At 39.5% G+C, this 19,961-nt stretch overlaps 1 protein-coding gene across 2 annotated transcripts; it reads left to right on the top strand.

Annotated features, from left to right (window-relative positions):
- The first annotated feature begins 1,225 nt into the window (after positions 1-1,225).
- On the top strand, positions 1,226-16,639 carry nr1d4a (nuclear receptor subfamily 1, group D, member 4a). Of its 2 annotated transcripts, none has more exons than XM_058410814.1 (8): positions 1,226-1,911; positions 9,952-10,248; positions 10,356-10,444; positions 10,540-10,684; positions 13,181-13,758; positions 14,303-14,488; positions 14,659-14,869; positions 15,215-16,639. In XM_058410814.1, exons 1-8 carry the CDS (start codon positions 1,896-1,898, stop codon positions 15,409-15,411), a joined length of 1,719 nt encoding a protein of 572 aa, XP_058266797.1. In that variant the 5' UTR covers positions 1,226-1,895; the 3' UTR covers positions 15,412-16,639. The 2 variants fall into 2 exon arrangements, with proteins under 2 accessions (XP_058266797.1, XP_058266796.1); XM_058410813.1 differs by having other exon boundaries at positions 1,227-1,911; positions 9,949-10,248.
- Positions 16,640-19,961: the final 3,322 nt, after the last annotated feature.

Raw genomic sequence — 19,961 nt, 5'->3', positions numbered from 1 at the left:
ATTTTTCCTAACTACGAGAAGGCCTTCAACTTAAACGTATAGGGAAAGCAATTTCCTGCATTATAGTGACACCTAGCGACAGATTCTTGAATTGCAACAAATAATACATTACCTTGTATCCTCCAATGTTTAGTTTTTTTCTAACCTTTACTCTATCTTTTTTTCCCCCAAAATGGCAATTGTGATCAGAATCTGAATACTTGATTTATTTGCTTGAGTGTATATTTCATAACATCTATCATAATACCATGTCGTATAGGCTATTATGAACACTGATGAGAAACCTGAAGTGGTTATACACTCAGAAAAAAAGGCACCAAAACCGTAGGCTACTTTGGATTGTTACCATTAAAGATACAATTTTCATTAGCGATGCATTTAGGTAACATTAACCTAGGAATTTGTATGTGGTTGCAGCTTTAGAGTAATGCTATAATCAGTAGTTCGCAGTGATAAAATGAAAATATTAATGTTTCCAGGGGAAAGATGCATATTGAAAGGTTGAGGTTCCTTTGATGGTACCAGGTAAGCGACGAGAAAAAGCACCGTTTTTTACCTTTATTTCTGAGAGTTTGTCTTTAGTCTACAGTGTTTTTTTATTCCAACATACTTTTTAAAACAGAATTAGAAAAGGCCATCATTATTTTAGGAACGCATTAGTCTTATAGAAAGAAATGACAGAAACGTCGGCTGTAAAGATTTTCGTCCACCAGATGGTGCTGTTGTTGTTTTTTTTCCCTCTTTGTGCCATTGTCCCTGTATATACTGTGAGCCGCAAGATATTTAAATAAAACCCCGAAAATAAATGCTTGTGAATTTACAACCTGAACTAAGAATACACTGTCTGACAATGTCGACTGTATATCATTAGCCTACTAGTAAACATATTGTAGCATATCTTAGATTATGACTGTCATACATGAAATGTTTTATACGGGTTAACTGCCATGTCTAAGCTCATAATTATACAGTCGTTGATTAAGATGTAGCTCTGCCACGTGACCATCTTCCAGTGGACATCTCCAAGGATTCCCAGCGGTTGTGGATTTTAATAGCTGCTATCACTGTTGATGCAGCCTTCATGTCGTGACACTCCACGGGGCGTGTTTTGACAAGCAGCAAATGCCTTTTGAAAGCAACACGGCGGTCACGGTGAGCTCCGCCTCTGTTCCACGTGCTCGCCTTTGCCTCTCTCATGTCTCCGTGCTGCACGCTCGAACATTTTGCATAAAATGTGTGTCAGTAGGGCAGCGATCTCTCCGGCACATGCAGAGCGCACATGCACTAGGCGGCTTTTCACCCCGCGCTCGAATAAGCACGTCTAATACCCCAGTTCAAATGAAAGTGCGCGGTGTTCCTCTAAAGCAGGGAGAGAAAACGGAGTTAGATGGCCACGCGAGTCCAAAGGAACCACAAGCATTCTCAATAAGGTCCCTTAGTGGCACTACTCAAGTCACCTGAGCGGGACGGATGTGGGTGTGAGGGGTGTGTGTTGTGTTATCGCTAGGGTGGGGTGCTCAAGTTTTGACAGTCCGTCCCTGTACACCGTGGTGGCAAGATTTACTCTGAATTCTTCACTGTAGGCTACAAAACAGCGCGCGTGCCAGACCTGAGACGCTATTACACCGGCAAAGATATAGACAGCGAGAAGGAATTGCAGAAAGCTCTCCGCACCTGCCAGAACTCAGGCTTTATTTCGCACAAGTATCTTCTGTTTTGTATTCAGTACTCGTTTTTTTCCTTCAGTGCATTGGTATTTATGACTTTCTCACCGGTTTCGACCCGCGCACGTATTCGGCTCCTTTTCCACCTATTTCGACATTGTGCACTTATTGAGGATCTGAGTCTGACCTAAAGAAAGTAATCGACAAAAGCTCGAACAAGACATATCAAGGATGGACAGCAACCCTGGTAAGTAATAATAATAATAATAATAAATTATTGTACGATCGTGTTGTCTATTTCATATATATGTATATCATATATATTTTTAAAGACGTTGCTTTACATAATTCATTTAAAGCGCTTTTTAATATTATTTACTTACTTGTCAAGTTTTGTACCAAAAATCCATGCATGTTCTACGTAATATTTTTTGATGTCTACTTGTCCTTCGGTTTGCAATATTATAAATTGAGGTCGGTTCGCATGCAAAAGTGTGTGCGTTTTTATTTATGGGAAGTTAAATTTCGGTGCAGTGCTGCTTTATTGCCTAGAAGGGCGCAACCAGCAAGTGCAACGTGCATTATTATCTTTCAGTTTGCATACACAAGCGGCAATGAGTGATTGCCAACATTCAGCAGGACTGACACAAACAGCAGTCTGAAACACTGTAAGATCTATGAGTGCTGCACGCGCGCGCGCCCGCCCTTGTAACTTCCTGTTCTGAGCATGAAAACAAACTCACGTGGAGCAGTCCACGCGCCCCCGCTCCAGAAGTCCAAGTGTTTTGGTTCAGCGGGCGAGCTGCCTAAAATGAGATTTCTGTAGCCATGCAACTTTCAGTGAAGCGTGCTGTAAACAGAAAAAAAGCTATTTGTATGTTAGGGCAGTTTGGAGCAGCTCAATTGGATATAAAATGTCATTACACATGTAAGTGTGTACGGTGTGTGTTAGGCTGTGAGATAGCATTAATCTGCTGCATTAATCATTAATGTCAACTGAAAGTCCCCAGAAGGAATACAAGTGTGTGTGTGTGTGTGTGCAATAGCTCCAATACATTTCCCCAATTCAGAGACTTGCATCTAATTTCAAACTGATTCTTCAATTTGTCAGCAAAAGTACTTAGCAATAATGCGACAGTTTTCCCCCCATGAAGCTTTTTAATATTATTACTTGAACACCCACCATATGAACTCAGCTAGTTAAGCTTATTTGCACAGGGCTTTCCTCCGGAAGGTTATCTAGGGGCCACCAAGTCCTGCTGGATCTGCTTACCTACTGCACTGGTCTATTAACTGAAGGATGTTTTATTGGTTCAAAGGTTCTAGTCACGTTCTGGGACCCGTGATAGAAGCATGAGCTGTCCTTTTAACCCCTTAGAATTAAGGAAATCCAGGCTTGGCTTGGCCACGTGAAACAAATATTGGACATGAAAACATGCCACTCCTCACTTTATGACCAGCAAAACATACATACTGATATGATACACAGAAATGAAACATCATGACACGTGATTTTGAACAGGATAAGGGTAAGCAGCTGCTACTGGGTAAGCAGACTAAAACAAACAAACTGACATATTGACATAAGCCACTTGCAAGTGTTCTACTGTTTCATGGTACAGGTAGGCAGAAGAGTTATAAGAAAAACTATCAAGATTAAACTTATATTTACTCAGTCAATATTTGGTTTTATTTGCAGTGCAGGTGAAGTTATTGTACATGTTGGGGGAAAACCTGGCACACAGACTTGACTATGACATACTAACTCTCTCAGCCTGATGGTACCAAACTTGATGTAACCAGGGTGATATTATCAAGGGTATCTTTTACAATTTAAAAATAATTTATGGGGCATAATTTGACCTTTAAAGCATTACTCTAAAAATTAGACCACAAACATTGCATAATAGCGGTACTAAAGGTACAAAATTGTATACACGTCATGATTCCACCTCTGTGACTAGAGAAAATGCAGTTTCGTGTCTTTCTATCTCTCTGAGAGTGAATTGTTCTTCCTATATTTCTATACTTAAGGCTTCCTAGCTTTTTAAAAGGATGCTAGTTTGAAACCCTTTTCTGATAAGGTTACGCTATTGTAGACTACATATACATTTTAAGTGTTTTCTCAAAGGGACAACCCCAGAGCACTTAAGGTCCTAGTTTTATATTGATGCCTTTTATTTTCTGTTATGACTGTGTAGCTCTGGTTGTGTCATTCTGATTTAGATCTCTTTTTTCTCCATTCCTGTAGCGAGAACTGCAGTTCTCTTAAACAGAGTCCAAAAATGTCAGTATGGTCAGGAACCTGATATGCTGTAAACAATACGAAATAAAGGTCATATGAGGCAATGTATAGATCGGAGTGTTGAATTTCGCTGGGTGGCGGCGCTAAATGCAGAATCAGAAGACTCCCATCTCCCTCCAACCACACACACACACACACACACACACACACACACACACCAGCTCTATTTAATTTCACGTTTTTTTAAAATAACAAAAGCAGGCAAGGCTCCGCCCACGTGCGCGAGATCCTCTCCTCGTTCCTTCGCGCGCCTCCGTTCGCCTTCACGTGGATGCGCTCTCTCGGCCGCGTGCGGCGCGTGATCCCCGCACCCCCCCATTCCCCCTCCTCCCTCCACCCTAACCCTCCCTCTTCCTTTCTTTTTGCTGCTCTCGACTCTGTTGTATATTTCGGTGCCCGCTGCAGAGAGACGAAAAGAGGGAGGTTGGTCAGTGGGTCAGAGATTTCACCAAGGAAATGTAGCGCGTCGTCACGTTTTCTGCCTCATGCCATATATTTTATTTTCTACTCATAGCGTCTGCTTATCATTTTCAGGACTTAGGACTGTAAAGCTCGCAAGTGATGTCCTAACCTATTAATTTTAGATCCATGAACAGAACAGGAAAATCTTGATAAGAATGTGATCCTACAGCATAATGTTAGACTTTTATTGATTCTCTGTTATTACTTATGTTAAAGCAGCTATAAACAGTCATGCCCTCACCAGCCTCACTTTTCCTCTTTTGAAGTTATTAAGACAAAAAATAGCGTGTCAAGTAAAGCACAAAAGACTTTCCCCATGATACATATTTATTTTACAAAGCACTAGCACTGGAGACTCCTTTAATAAATGTAAAATAAATATCTTCTAAAATAAAGCTTCCTAAAGTGCATTAATATCAACCTGTAAAAACTGGAATTACATCCAGTACTACTGTCACAGTTGTTGTTATTTAAAAAAGAAAAACACTTTCTGACCAGTCGGATTTGAGCATTCAGCTGCAAGTTTTTTTAGATACTGTTTCCCTTATAAACAACTTGATTCAAATAGTCCACTGTGACTTTGACCTACTTAGAGAAGTGATGCCTTTTATTACCAATCACTGTATGTTGATGAAGCAGCATGCCATGTATCTCTACACCCTCTTAAGCGTTTATGTTCCCCTATGATCCTTAACGTGTGCTGTTTGAAACTCTATAAAAAACGCGACAATACTGTGACAGCATGACTCACATGCCCTAACACATTTAGACACTGAAACATAAGTTGATATCACGCTGGACGGCAAACGTGCAAGCCAAGGATTTTGCAGAGATGGTAATGGGAGGGGAGGAACAGGATGAGACAGGGAAATGATTATGCCAGTAAAGAACTCACGTTCCTGTGTCTGACTTTACTCACAGGCAGATTAAAGTTTGCATTGGTACTCTAAGCTCATGATGAGCTATTAGGGTCCTGCTGATATCTTAATGAGCATGAATATATTCACTGACCCTAATTTAGTGTTCTCTTCCTCTTCCCCACAGAGACCATAGCGTCTTTTACACTCAATAATAATTCAGAGAGGTCAACTATTAAAATGATGATATGATATCCTGTTAGCCACATGACAAATATCAAGTTAGTTTCAAAGAAGTGCACTCCTTCATCAGACGCTGGCTGTTCATTTATTACTTCTTATTTCCATGAAATACTCTTGTGTTCACGTGTTGTCTAGAAAGGAGTGTATGTTGTCTGGGTGGGACTACTGAGCTAATCTCAGGTAAAGACCTGAGTCATACACATGGAAGGTCAGGCATGGCAGTGTGTCAACACTAAATCCCACACACACATGCTCATTGTGAGATTATAAAAACATGCATGTTAACCAAATGACATGCAGCATGAGGCAGCAGCAGCAGCAGTGCTGAAGAGGGGCAAGCCAGGGGAAGCATCTGTTTATATTTTCCTCACTCACAGAGCAGAGGTTATTTGCAATGTGCAGCTTGGAGCCTCAAACCTTTTCCTGTTGTTTACTTGGGAGGCAGCAAACATAGAGTTCAAGGCACAGACTATGCTAAGGCTATGGGTTTGAGTAGACCATACCAGACTTACTTACTTACTTACTTACTTACTTACTTACTTACTTACTTACTTACTTATTTATTTATTTATTTATTTATTTATTTATTTATCTATCTATCTATCTATCTATCTATCTATCTATCTATCTATCTATCTATCTATCTATCTATCTATCTATCTATCTATTTAGGACAAGGATATGTGAACTTGTAGTACTGCATATCCATGAGCGCCTTTATAAAAAGCCAGTAAATAATAAATGCAGCCCTGCAGATATGCATATTAAATATTTTTAGCCAGAGGAAGCAAACTCTGAAAGTCCTGAAAGTCCAAATTTAGCTCATGTAAAAATAGTAAAATAATAATAATAATTAAAAACAGAAAACAGTTCAAAATGAGTACATGTAAAAGCAGAATAATAATCAGGGAACTTTATGTGATAATTTGGTGAAAAGTAAATTGAAATGAATTCAGTATTTCTCATTAGGACTTGATTTGTCATGACATGTTTTGTCTGTTGAATTACACTACTTTAGTTTTGCAATAGGGCTATAAAAATTGACACGTGTTGTGATAATATTTGGCAAAATTAGGAAATATTGGGCTGTGGACAGTGGATAACACTTACGCCACACAGCTCCATAGAACAGGTTGATCCTGAGCTCAGGTTACTGTCTGGGCAGAGTTTCCTTCACCAGTTCTCCGGTTTCATTCCACCTCCCAAAAACATGGTGGACTCGCTACGCTGCCTACTGGCTAGCCATAGATCTGAATGAGTGTGTGAATGTTTGTGTGGATGATGCACTGTCAGTTACTGGCTTCCTGTCTGGGAGGCTCACAACTAATATTCTTGGGAAAGACTCAGGATTTACCATGACCAGGACAAAGTGCTTACTGAACATGAATGAATGATGAATGACATTTGAGTAAAATAATCAGACTATGCAAAGTATTTAAGATTGCACAGAAAGTTACACACCTAATTAGCTAATTTGAGTTTGGTAGATCCAGAAGCATGACCAAAATCTAGTCTGGGCAGCTGTGATACACTGTGTTGCAATGTAGGCACAACCTTTGCAAACAATAGTGCCTTAAATGTAACGTCACTTCTCCTCGCCCTTATTTGGGTCACAGGAAAGAGTAATACTAACAGTCATATCTTATTACAAGATTCAGAGTGCGCTGTAGAAAAACGCGGTGGATCAAAAGTCCAGCCAAAGCCGCAGAGCACATTCTCACCAAACGTGACACTCCCTCCCCGCTTGTGATCCATTTCGCACAGTGGGTAGCGCTGTAAGATAGCGAGACGTCCTTGAGCGCGCGCCACCGACATGAAATCACGGAACCGATTTGTGACGTTGTGCACGAGACCGCGGATTTCGCAGCTCCATGTGAGGAGTCGGTCAGGTGCGGCTCGCTGCTGGCTCCATGCCACAGCAGCGAGAGAAGCCGCTATTGGTGTGGAGGCGAGAGGCGTGAGAGCGCGCGGCCACGTGACACCAACACGAAGTCAGCTCATCCGCGTCGCATGACCGGAGATGCGGGAGGATGCGGTGCAAAAGAGCAGAGAGGGGGAAAAAAAGAAAGGGGGAGGATGCACCACAGGAGTTAATGCTGTGCCAAAAAAATATGAAACAAAATTAGGCCACTAGAGCCGCAAGTAAAAGATTAAAACGCCTGTTACAAAATCTGAAAATAAATACTTAGAAAAAAGATTGGTTCCTTGAACGGTTCTGCTTGTACCCATCACATCATATGGGAAACACTCAGTTGTAAGGTTCTGCAATGAAAACGTAAACATTTCCTAAGCAGAACAATTAGCAGTTTCTCTATTATGTTGTTTTACGTTGTTGTGTTGTTTCTATTATGTTGTATTAACAATTTAACTAATTTCTAATCCAATCCATCCCATATACTATCAAAAAATAGCTTTTTACTGAAGTGATGCAGCATTTTCAGGCTCTACAGCATGGATTCTCAGACATTTGCCTGCATGGCCCCATTTAACTGTAAAATACTAAAGCCAAGGTCCCCCTTAGTGAAGATTTATTTTATGAACATAAGCCTTCTCTTCCAGCATTAGCCTCTTCATTTAAATGTGTACAGTAATATTAAAATGCTATTTGTTAACATTTTAATTCTTGAACATTGCACAAACAGTAGATTAGTTTCAGTTTCTAGGTTTGCATGTTGTGTACGAGTTATTACACCCCTTTGATTTATATGACCATTCATTTAAACCAATAATTATAAGAGCTAATTATAAATATAAAAGCTTTGATGATGCAATATAATAACTATGCTTCACAGATCCCACTTTGAGAACCATGACTCTACAGTATATCTAATAATGTTGTTGTGATACTTTAATGTAGTTTTAACATGGGAATATGGCTATGTAAATCTACAGACTTTTAAAAAACCCAATAAAGAAATAAAATATAATCTCTTAAAAATAAAATCAGAGTGAGTGAATGCATGTGCCAGAGACTCTGTTTTAACACCTGCATTTATTCTGTCTGAGCCTGCTTTTATTAGGGAAGCACTATATATTGCTTATTAATCATTAATGCGATATTGGCCCTTGCTGTACTTATATTGTAGAGGAGTCTTGACCAAGCTCCAAAAGTTTTATTGTGTGCTTTGAGCATCTAGACAAACCTCAGGCACTGCAAATGAGTGTTACTGTTTATGACTGAATGAATTACAGCATATTTGATGTATTGCACCATGTGACACCACAAGCTCAGCACTGTTTTAATATATCAGTGGTGCATTGTCATTTACATGATACATATATTTGCAATATAACATTTAGTTCATATTAAATATCCCCTCCACCGAGCTGAGATTATGCAATATTGCATCACTTTACTATGAATGTAATAACTACTTCAAAAAAAAAGTAGTACACAAAATGTTCCCTGACTTGCTGGACCAGTTGGTTTCTTTACTACTGTGAAAACAAATGACACAAATTATATTAATGTGCTCATTCTAACGTGTTATCATTTCTGTACTAACAGCTACATGAACTTGTATAGCAGATACACCACATAAACAAGACTATTAAAGACTATTAAAAAGGATTTAAAAAGTAGATAATTATTCATATGGTGAGGTTTTCTGTTAGGATATGTTTATTAAATGTTGATCAAAGTCAGTACTTTGGTATAGGTAGTAGGTTTGCTGCCACAGGAAAGTCTTCATGATGGAGGAATTTGCGCATTTTGCTTTATCATGACAAGATCTGAGACAAAACCAGAGGTTTAGTGAGGTACTGGCTGTTTAGAGCAGTTATAAGCTAAGGGATGATAGGAACTAATTTGTCTTATTGATGTTCCACAGCATTATACCCAGATATTAAAAATAGAATCATAGGCATATTGCTGTGGTATAAATATAAATACAGTGAATAAAATAATTAACTTTGAGGTGGAAACAACATCATACCACCCCATAGTTGATTATTTTTCCTATAATGTCGAATCATATGGAATGTTTTGTGCTGTACATAATAAGATACATAAATTCATATTCTGACATAAGATAATTCATATTAGAGTCAACATTCATATATCCTGACATAAGATAATTCATATTAGAGTCAAATAAAACGATTTGGACTCATTAATATGTCTCAACCAGACATTGCAGTATTTTTTGCATTGTGTTCGTGAGCTTGTCATTTGGGTAACATGAGTCCCCAGTGTATCACATTTCTAAATCTTTTCTTATCAGCATATTTAATGCCCCAGTTTTGAACACAACTGGGTGAAACTTGGTGAGTGAGATGTACTGTACTTTACTTTGCACCAAAGAATGTCTAGGAGTTACAATATAAAACATAAATTCATAAAAGTGTATGGTAAACTGGTACAACGCAACAAGACCAACATGTCTTTGGTGTTTACTTCTAATTGGCCTTTTTTCAGGAGGCGTTATACTATATGCTGGGTCCAATGGCAGTGCCAGTCCAAGCCCGGGAAGTCCATCCAGTGGGTACCAGACCCAGTCACCTTCCACTCACTCACAGCCTTCATCCCCAGAGGAGGTAACCTTCACAGAGATTGGTGCTCTAAAGCAACATGGTGGCAATGGGACTCCCTCCTCTCCCAAACTGGTCTTTCAGTTCCCAGAGATCTACAGCAGCTCGACAGCATCCTCCAACCAGAATACTTACTCCCACCCCATCGCAGGAAAGAGGCCATGTGGCTTTACTGGCACCTTTACCAGTAAGCACCAGATTTCACCTTACTTATTGATAAAGAGCTTAGTCGTAACAATGATAAATAAAATCTTGGTATTTTTTCATGCAAAACTCTTTGTCCTGTTCTCTTAGAAGCGGGAGGTATGGTCCTGCTCTGTAAAGTATGCGGCGACATTGCATCAGGCTTCCATTACGGAGTTCATGCATGTGAAGGCTGCAAGGTAAAACCCAGACACATGTCTATATACAGGGTAATGAAATTCCTCTTGATGGAGCCCCAAGCCTCATTGTGTCTCCTGATTTTCATTCCTGCCAGGGTTTCTTTCGCCGCAGCATTCAGCAGAACATTAACTACAAGATGTGTATGAAGAATGAGAATTGCCTGATCATGCGCATGAACCGCAACCGTTGCCAGCACTGCCGTTTCAAGAAGTGTCTTGCTGTGGGCATGTCCCGTGATGGTGAGTGTCATTGTTGCCTGCCAGTGTCCTGTCACCATAGCACTGCAAACACAGCTTCACACAGAGAAAAATGAATGCATTACATTTCTCAACCTACATTCTGTATTTAGCTTTTGCACAGTTAGGAAGTTTTCCAGAGAGCACATCTTTTTTGGCTGAAGTGAAGCCTTGCTCTGGTCTTTTTCCTGCCCTTTGCAGTATATTATGCATCTCTCTCTTGCTCTCTCTCTCTCTCTCTCTCTCTCTTTCTCTCTGAGCCAGTTTAGGCCTTCTCTTGCACACTCCCTAAGCTCCTTCCTCCACCCATTCCACAGACAATGATTTATGAGGGCTGGAGTCATGCAGTCCCTGAAGCTATCCGTCATCTGGAAAACTGCAGCAAGTACAAGAATTATTTTGGGAAACTGGAACACAGGCAACTAGATTACCCCACATGTGCCCTTATGATAGCTCCTGCAATGAATAGCCTGCCGCTGCAACAATTAAGCAAGAGTTGCAAAAAATAAAGAGTGGCTCTGTTGCCCCCTTGGTGAAACAATGAACCATTCATTTCCTGTTTCTGTAGTTTTCTCACCAGAAAAACACATAAAAAGAGAAATCAACACATAAAATGACTAAGTAGGAAATATTTGCCTGGCCCAGAAAACAAAACAAGACAGCCACACACATTGTGACCTATTTAGTGGGTTTGGTTTTGGCTTCGCGTCTTCTCATCAGTCTCTGCATCAGTCTCTACCAGCTGTGGGACAATATCAGATCTGTGCGAAAGTGTGGGGTGTAAGCAGAAATAGGTTATATGTTTGATGACATGATGAGACACTGGGGGAAAATGTTCAAAAAGCTACACAGCAGAGTAGACAAGCATTCCTGTTGACCCTTAGGAGGGTGTCAAGAACCACAACCTAAAAACCCCTTTCTTTTGTTGCACCTATTGCACAAACAGGAAAACCTCATATAACTGCCTCCCCACCACATTAAAGTGCCCGCCCTGATTTCGACTCAGGCCGTTGTGTGATTTTAGCTTTATGATAACAGCAGATGTTCAGTCTGACACGATGGCACGCTTTCACTTCCGCTGTTATTTTACCATTTCAAAAAAACCAAGACTCAGTACAGGGCTCTTAGCAACAAATCCGTTATTGTACGTAAATGTTTTGTCTCAGTGGAACATAACTACATGTGGCTCTTACGCTTGTCCCATTCATACAGTCGTCTAATATTTTGTAATGCAAATACGACCCATTTGTAAGAAGTGCTTGATATGTTTGGAAGGTTCTTGACTTTTAAATCTAAGTGGGAGATCATCAATTCTCCCTAAAGTCTCTTGAGATGTTTGTTGTCTCTTGTTTCTTGTCACTCTGTATATTATCTTGACTGAATTCTCCATGTAAATAAAACAATATGATCCAGACTTGTGCAGAAAATGGGGTTGCATTTATAAAATAAAAACACTCATCAAAGTGAGCTTGAAGTAATCACCATTTCGTTCTGACTTTTTCTGTCACAAGATTCACAAAATCCCACGCTGTCTTCTTACTGGTAGCAGTAGTCACACTGAGACACTTTGTCCTTGGTGGTAATTCTAAAACTGCCGATCTGAACTCACAACCAAGGAATTCGATGTCACACAATGCGTGACATTTCTCTACAAAACCAAAATCATGCCAAAATTGTACAATGTAAATGTGGTTTTAGTGTTTAGATACCCTCTAAAGGCCAGATCTGGCATGTTTTCATCACTTTCCACTTGTGTATTGTTCTCATTCTGCAATCCTGCTGCATATCCTAAGCTTTCATTGTCCTTCTACATCTTATCTCTTTCATCCTTTTCTCTTCTTATTCACATTTTTAGTCTTTTGTTCCATTCTTTATATTATCCAGTACATTTTTTCTTTTTTCATTCTCCTCTCTTCTCCTTCTCTTTCATTATCCCCTTTTTTCCAGTTCTGTCCTCTCTTTATGCTCTCTCCTATCCAGCCCAATGAACCCTGGCTCTAATGGGTATCAGTCTTTTTACCCACTCACTATGGCATTAACATCACGTTTTGCCTGCCCCACTGCCCTATTTACTGGTCGAATGAGGGAGTAAGAGGAGAAGACAGATGAAGAGAGTAAAGGAGGAGAGGAGGGACAGAGAGAAGGAGAATGAGCGGGGGCAGTACACGGTGACATGAGCCCTATTTTTAGCTTAACTGGCTGATGGATATTTTTAGAGTAGGAGAGAGGACCAAATAAGTGGTGCTTTTTGGATGAGGAACTGCTGGTTTGGTTATATCTGGTTGGGAATTCTCTAGAAAAAGGAGAATGAAATTGATTACCTTGGTGAAAAAAAATTTTATAATCTGAAGTTGCATGCATTTTTTTTTATAAATACAAATTTTTACATCATCCTCAAAGATCCCATTTCCCACACACCACTATATTGTAACTAGTAACCTGTAATTTTACCCAATCATTTAACATTAAAATCCATGTTTCTTTGTGCTTGTCTCTTAGCTGTGCGCTTCGGCCGCATACCCAAACGTGAGAAGCAGAGGCTCCTTGATGAAATGCAAAGCTACATGAACAGCCTAAATGAGTCAGCTAGTATGAACATGGCTTCCTCCCCTCCTTGCGATCCGCCAGCCAGCCCTATGGAGATCCAGCCCAAAGAAACTATAAGCTCCATGGCAAAAGCCTATCAGGACATCTTCCCAAGTGCTCCTGACCGCCTGACCAAGAGGGCAGCTGGGATCAACACTTGCAGCAGTGTGCCAACTTCCTTTCAGAGCACCACCCCTCAGGAAAGCAGCATCTCCCATCTCAATACTCCTGCAGCGTATCACTCTGGAGGACCTGTGGGTTATACAGTAGCTGGTCTCTGCCCAGGACAACAAATGCCCAATGTTAACAAATGCCCAATATCCTCAGTGGACAATCGTCACTATCAAAACCATGCTCCATCCAATCAAATTCCATGCCAGTCTACAGTTAATCCATCTCCGCAGGCCAATTACAGCAGTAGTTATGCAGCTGGAGAGACGCAGGCACAGACATCATGCCCGTGGAAGCTGGCTGCAGGCTCCAAAGTGCTGGTGAGAAGTCATGTGATTTACTAAAGTATTTAAGACTTTAAGGTGCCCTATGAGCAAAGGAAAAAATAGCATAGTATAGCAGAATATAGTAAAGAAAGTGGACAGGTTGTCAGTTCTGCCTATGCACTGCCACTTCTCTTGTGTGACTCATTTTGTCTTAATGCAAATACATTGCTTATATTTAATTTTTTTTATTTTTAAGTTCTTACTTTAGTTTTGGTTTGTAATTCTTTTTTGTATAAAGGGACTCTCAACGTGTATCCCATCGTTCATTCAGTTCATTTTATAGCTTTTATTATTTTCTAATTATTTGATCATGTGTCCTTGAAACAAAATGAGTATTATAGAGGAAACCATTGTGCAGTGTAAAAAACAAACAAACAAACAAACAGAAAATACAAACTAACAACTCATTTGGACCACAATTTGAAAATTTATTCATTCACATAGCAGGAACTGACTTAAACTGCTTAACTTGCAAATATGGAAATGCTTTGAATGTCCAGAGTTAAAATTTGTTTTCTCCCCTAATCTGTCTCTCCAGGCCTGCCCTCTGAATGCATGCCCAGTTTCAGCGCCAGGCGTCTCGAGCCAGCAGGTGTGGGAGTCTTTCTCTCAGTGTTTCACCCCTGCAGTGCGGGAGGTGGTGGAGTTTGCCAAGGGCATCCCAGGGTTTCAAGACCTGTGCCAACATGACCAGATCATGCTGCTCAAAGCAGGCACCTTTCAGGTACAGATGACTCATCTTCATGGCCTTGTCTTATTAATTCTCATCTCTCTAGCCATATTTATTCCTAGGTCTAAGTCAGACATCTATTTACATATGAATAATTATTCTTCTTGTGTAATTAGCTTCTGCAAGGGCACATCATCATACCTTCCTCTTTTTTTTAATTAAAGGTGCTGATGGTAAGGTTCTGCTCGCTGTTTAACCCAAAGGACCGGACAGTGACATTTCTAAATGGGCAGGCCTACCCACTGGCCACACTGCGAGCACTGGGAATGGGCTCGCTGCTGGATGCCATGTTTGACTTCTCTGAGAAACTAGCCTCTCTCAGCCTGGAATCTGATGAGATGGCACTTTTTATGGCCGTGGTCCTAGTCTCTGCAGGTAAACAGACAAAACACTGATTTCTGCCTGAGATACCAGTAGGGATATACGTGTTAAGACTTATTTAATTCGTTTCCCATTTGAAGCTTCAGTCTTCATTTATTAGAGACACTAAGATAAGGACAATACTGTTACTGTTACACTGTTAAAATGTTAAACACAATCCCAAAGCGATGTTGTATGCTAGAGCGATGTTGTATGGGGCCAGTGTACAAACTATAATCTTATTTAATAAAAAAAAAAAAAACATTTAGATCACATGATCAGTTCTCAAAGAACTTCTCACTAATGGCTAATTGATTGTTTATAATTGCACGGGCTCTGATTATGTTGGTCTTTTCCTAGATCGAACTGGTGTTTCTGACACAGCTGCTGTGGAGCAGTTACAGGAGAGTCTGATTCGGGCACTGCGAGCCTTGGTTTACCGTCGTCATCCTGATGACAGTGCACTTTTCCCCAAGCTGTTGCTGCGTCTTCCAGACCTGCGCACCCTCAACACCCTGCACTCAGACAAGCTGCTCAACTTCCACATCGACCCATGAGCGACCAGCAAAATATGAGCTGCCATGATCTGGTCTTTACAAGGATGACTTCTCATTTAGCAGAAGAGAATAAGAGTGGCTCATTCTAGGAACATTTAACCATTTCTGTTATCAATTTGGTCAAACTGTAAGAACTAGAGGAAACTATTTTGTGCAATTGGGTGGAAATGGATGTGGAAAGCTGGTTGATCACAGACAAGATCTACTCATCTTTCCGAGTTGTATTTCTTCACATGATACCCAAGACTCTCAGCACACTCAAAGCGCCTCAAATACTTTTCCACTAGACATGGCTTTCAAATAAGAGGCAGTTTCCTATTCATATCATAACTAACCAGCTATTGGAAAAATGAACCAAAAAAGTTGGTGTCCTCTTTGGATCGTTCATCATCTGTTTTTCTGGCACATCCTGAAGCAAGGACGACATACAGTATATTATGGATTTGAGGAATAAATAATAGGGACCATTGAAACATGCGACATAAATGGAATGAAATACCATGTACAGAAAATAAATATTACAGCCATGTAATTCACGTCATGTAGGTTTTACGGTTGTTCAACATGTATGTCATGTATATCATCACTGGTAGTGTAATATTAAATAGCACAATTTCAACTGTGTCAATAAGCACAAGAACTCTGGTTAGCTGTTTCACATTTTGAAAGAAATATAGACATATTATTCTTTCATCCTGACAAAATGTAACCGAGTTGATCATTTCTGTTTCTATACTGTCTTGGACATACAGTATATTGTCTTTCGGTCTACTCCATTGTTTCATTTTTAATATGAAAAGACAAAACCAGCAGCCAGAGTAACCCAAGCATGTTTTGTAGTTGCTTATTTTTCTGTTTTTATGCTGTAAATATCGTACGGCTGCAAGGTACGTGTGACAGACTAAACAATATTCATCAAAGGTATATGTGAGCCAGTGGTGGGGGTTTGGGTGCCTTCTGAAGAAACGTTGTGGCTAATGTGTGGTTGTGGAAAAGAACCCTCACCAGGTGTGCTGAAGAAGTAATGAAAGATCAGATTACACCAGCAGAGACCTCCTATAGCCTTTACTGAGAGCTAGACGTCTTATCAAGTCATTTGGACTGGAGTGCACAAGATCTGTATGCTTGAAATAATGGTTGTTAAAAACAATGTGATGGAATCATGCTAATGTATATTTTGTAAATTATAGCCTTCCATAAAAGCAAGATAAATATGAGATTATGTACAGTATGTGGTAGTGTGTTGGTTTTCAACTGCATGATATTCTCCTCGCTGTGATGCCTTTTTAATGCAGGTGTTCTTACAGTGCTGCAGTGTAACAGAAAACACGTTTATTTTCTATCCCATGTGGGATGGAGGAGCATCTCGGGGAATAAGGATTGGTGATGTATAGGAAAGACATTTTCATTTCAGTTGTATATCTCAGGACCAGAATCTCAGAAAGGAAATACTGTGATCTCAAAAGGGACTTCTTTCTTTCGAAATATCTTTTGATATGAAGGGCCATCAGAAGGAACTGAAAACCAAAGTTTCAAATGACGTACACAATAAATCTTAGATGCATGCTAGAACCTAAACATCTGGACCCATTAAAGAAAAACATCTAACATATATAATACTGTACATACATTCAAGGATTGTATCTTGCACCTAGACATACAAGAGCTTCAGTTAATATTCATAAGAAAGATTCCCAGAGTAGTGGAAAATGTGATCTCGGTGACTTTCACCACAGTTGTTTGTGCCAGATGGGCAGGTTTGAGAATTTCATAAACTGCTGATCTCCTGGGATATTCATACAGAATAACAACAGCAAAAATAGCATAATAGATCCAGTAATCTGATAAAAACAGATGAAAAATAAACATCAAAACAATTAGTAGTGTACTCCAAACCTTTAGGTGTATCAGCACTGACTATATGCAAGAACCTCACGATGGTTTCATTAATGAAGGTGATAGTTTTTAGACAAAAATCAAGTCAAAATTAGGTAAAGTATTTGTTCTCTGAGTCCAGGCTCAGCATATTTTACTGTGTTCATTGCTGTAAATCACTAGCTCATAAAGCCCAAATCCAACACAAAAATCAGTCAAGTTTTGTATGGTTCAAGTAATATACTGTCTTTGTTCAACCTTTACAAGAAACTCTACAAAACTCAGTGATATTTTAGTTTATACCAATTATAATTTCCTCCTAAAATTAAATGACCTTAGCATGTTTTAGAATCAGTAAATGTTTTATAGCCTGATTTATTCACCTCTTTCATGTGTCATGGAGCGTGGTGAAGCATTTTTGGCACTGTCTGCTTTCATGTTCTACTAGCACAAAAACAGTGATGCAAAAGTAGTTTAGTAGGTTAGCTCATATGAAACTGAACATAAAAGCAGAATATTCATGGTGAGCCATGGCAGCAATCTGCTGCCCTTTCTTTAAACTCCATCCTTCTCCCATCAGATTGTTTTATTTGTATTGTGTTTTGATTACATTAAGATAGACCATGCTAGACTCATAAGTTCTCTACTCTAATAGGAATAATAATGATATAAAACCCCAAAAATATGAACAAAATGGGACACACTGATGCAGGGTACTTGGAGTTTTTTTTGTTGTTGTTGCTGTTTTAAAAAAAGATTTTTTTAGCTTCATACTTATAGCCCTGCATGCAAAATGCTAAAAAAGAAAAAAAACCCCACTAAAACAGCAACTGACCGTAGCTAATTAACATGCATGGTGAAACGCAGATGCTGTTCTGGCCATCTGTGACTGTGGCTTTAAGTCTACTCTGTGTGAGATTTAGAATAGCTCCCCTATTAGCAATAAGCTGAAAATAACACTTCCTTCTCTCCACTGAACTGTCTCCCACCTTGTGTGATTGGACCAGTTGTATCGTCTGAGTTTTACAGAAAACGAGGATGCTCTCTGTGGCATTAATATACTCTGGCCTAAATGTAGCACCGAATTATGCCAGACAGATCAGGGTCACTTGGTTACTGACTACAAAAAAGATGAAAAGAGAGCACAGCTGCATATTTTAGTTATTAGTTAGTTACCTAATACCAAGTACACTTTGTCTTTCACGTGTACAGAATTTCTTTTTATGTGAACTGATAAAAGATTATCCTATTTGGTTTACATAATTTTTAGGGAACCAGATACAAAACAGGTGGCCATGGGATTTCGCATAGATTAAATACAAAACTAAAAATGGGTCTTAACAGATAACCTCAATAAAGAATCTAAATGCAAACTAATGTCAGAGATCTGTGGTTGAACTGGGCACCAGGTTACTAGTTCATGCACTGCAGCTGTCAGAACACACTGACACTTCAATTCTTAATTTTGTTGTTTTATTGAAACAACTTGCAAATTAGTAGTTAAGTAAGGAGAAGAACAATAATGCATTTTATGTCCACCTCCATCTTGTCCCTAGACACACACTATTGAGGTCTATATTAGGTTTGCCATTTTGGCTAGGACCACAACAGTCACTTGTTCATTTTCTTTTTTGCATTTGTGCTCACTGAGTTACACCTGCAAATACATGGTGAGCATGAATAAAGGCACATAAGGGCATGTAAAACAGAAATGATTGCAAGATGATTTGGCAAACTGTACTATGCTGCCACCATGTGTTGTGTTATGTATACACTACAGAAATATTCGAACCCATGGCTCTGGTTTGCTATTTTGAAAGATTTTGCTCCACTTAGTCACTTAGAGAACAGGTTCCCAAACTTGGTGCTTGAGTATCCCTTGTCCTGCACATTTTTCATGCTCCCAAAACACCTGAATCCGTGAATCATTTGAATTAAAAGTCCTTCCATGAGTTGAAGTGGGTGTGTTACAATAGAGGAAGCACAAAAATGTGCAGGACAGGAGCTACCCAAAAACCAGGGCTGGGAATCTGTGCCTTCGAGTGAAGCATGACTGCAAATCAAGATACTGTTACTGTGTCTGATCATGTTTATTCTGTGATAAGTGTGGTCTCACCTGGATGGCACCGTTTTCTGGTTCCATCCTGAGCTTGGATTACTTGATGTCAGCAAGGGTTTCCTCCAACATCCAACATGTATAATGCCCTAAGGTGGACTTTTAGGCTGTTTTTGCAGTTGCAACCCTGATGAATGAATGAATGGATGAATGAATGAATGAATGAATGAATGAATGAATGAATGAATAGATGGATGGATGCATGCATGGATGGATGGATGGAAAAAATATGCTAATGTCAATTTAACACCTATGGGATATTTTTGAGCTGTTCAAAAGTGTCAACACTTTAAGGCACACCTAATTCTAAGCAATACAGATATAGTATGCAAAAAAAGAGGCAAACTGACTAAATTGCCTACTGGAAACTCCACTAAAAAAACACTTGCGCCAACTTGTAAATATTAGGTTAACTAAACGTATTGAAGAAAATACAGTCAAATAACACTGTTTGTGGAATACAATTTAAAATAAGCTTGAAATGTACATCATAATTTTAATATCACTCGTCTCCTTCCGAAAGAGTATCAGTGCGACATGGCTACGTCACGTCTGATGA

The sequence above is a fragment of the Hemibagrus wyckioides genome, linkage group LG15 (genome assembly GCF_019097595.1).
Source record: "Hemibagrus wyckioides isolate EC202008001 linkage group LG15, SWU_Hwy_1.0, whole genome shotgun sequence".
NCBI classification, from domain to species: Eukaryota; Metazoa; Chordata; class Actinopteri; order Siluriformes; family Bagridae; genus Hemibagrus; species Hemibagrus wyckioides.
This window is presented reverse-complemented; position numbering and strand designations above follow the sequence as displayed.

Coding starts and splice junctions, on each gene's coding strand:
- nr1d4a (XM_058410813.1), top strand. Junction 10,445..10,539: donor ATGCATGTGAAGGCTGCAAG/GTAAAACCCAGA, acceptor CATTCCTGCCAG/GGTTTCTTTCGCCGCAGCAT. Junction 14,489..14,658: donor TCAAAGCAGGCACCTTTCAG/GTACAGATGACT, acceptor TTTTAATTAAAG/GTGCTGATGGTAAGGTTCTG.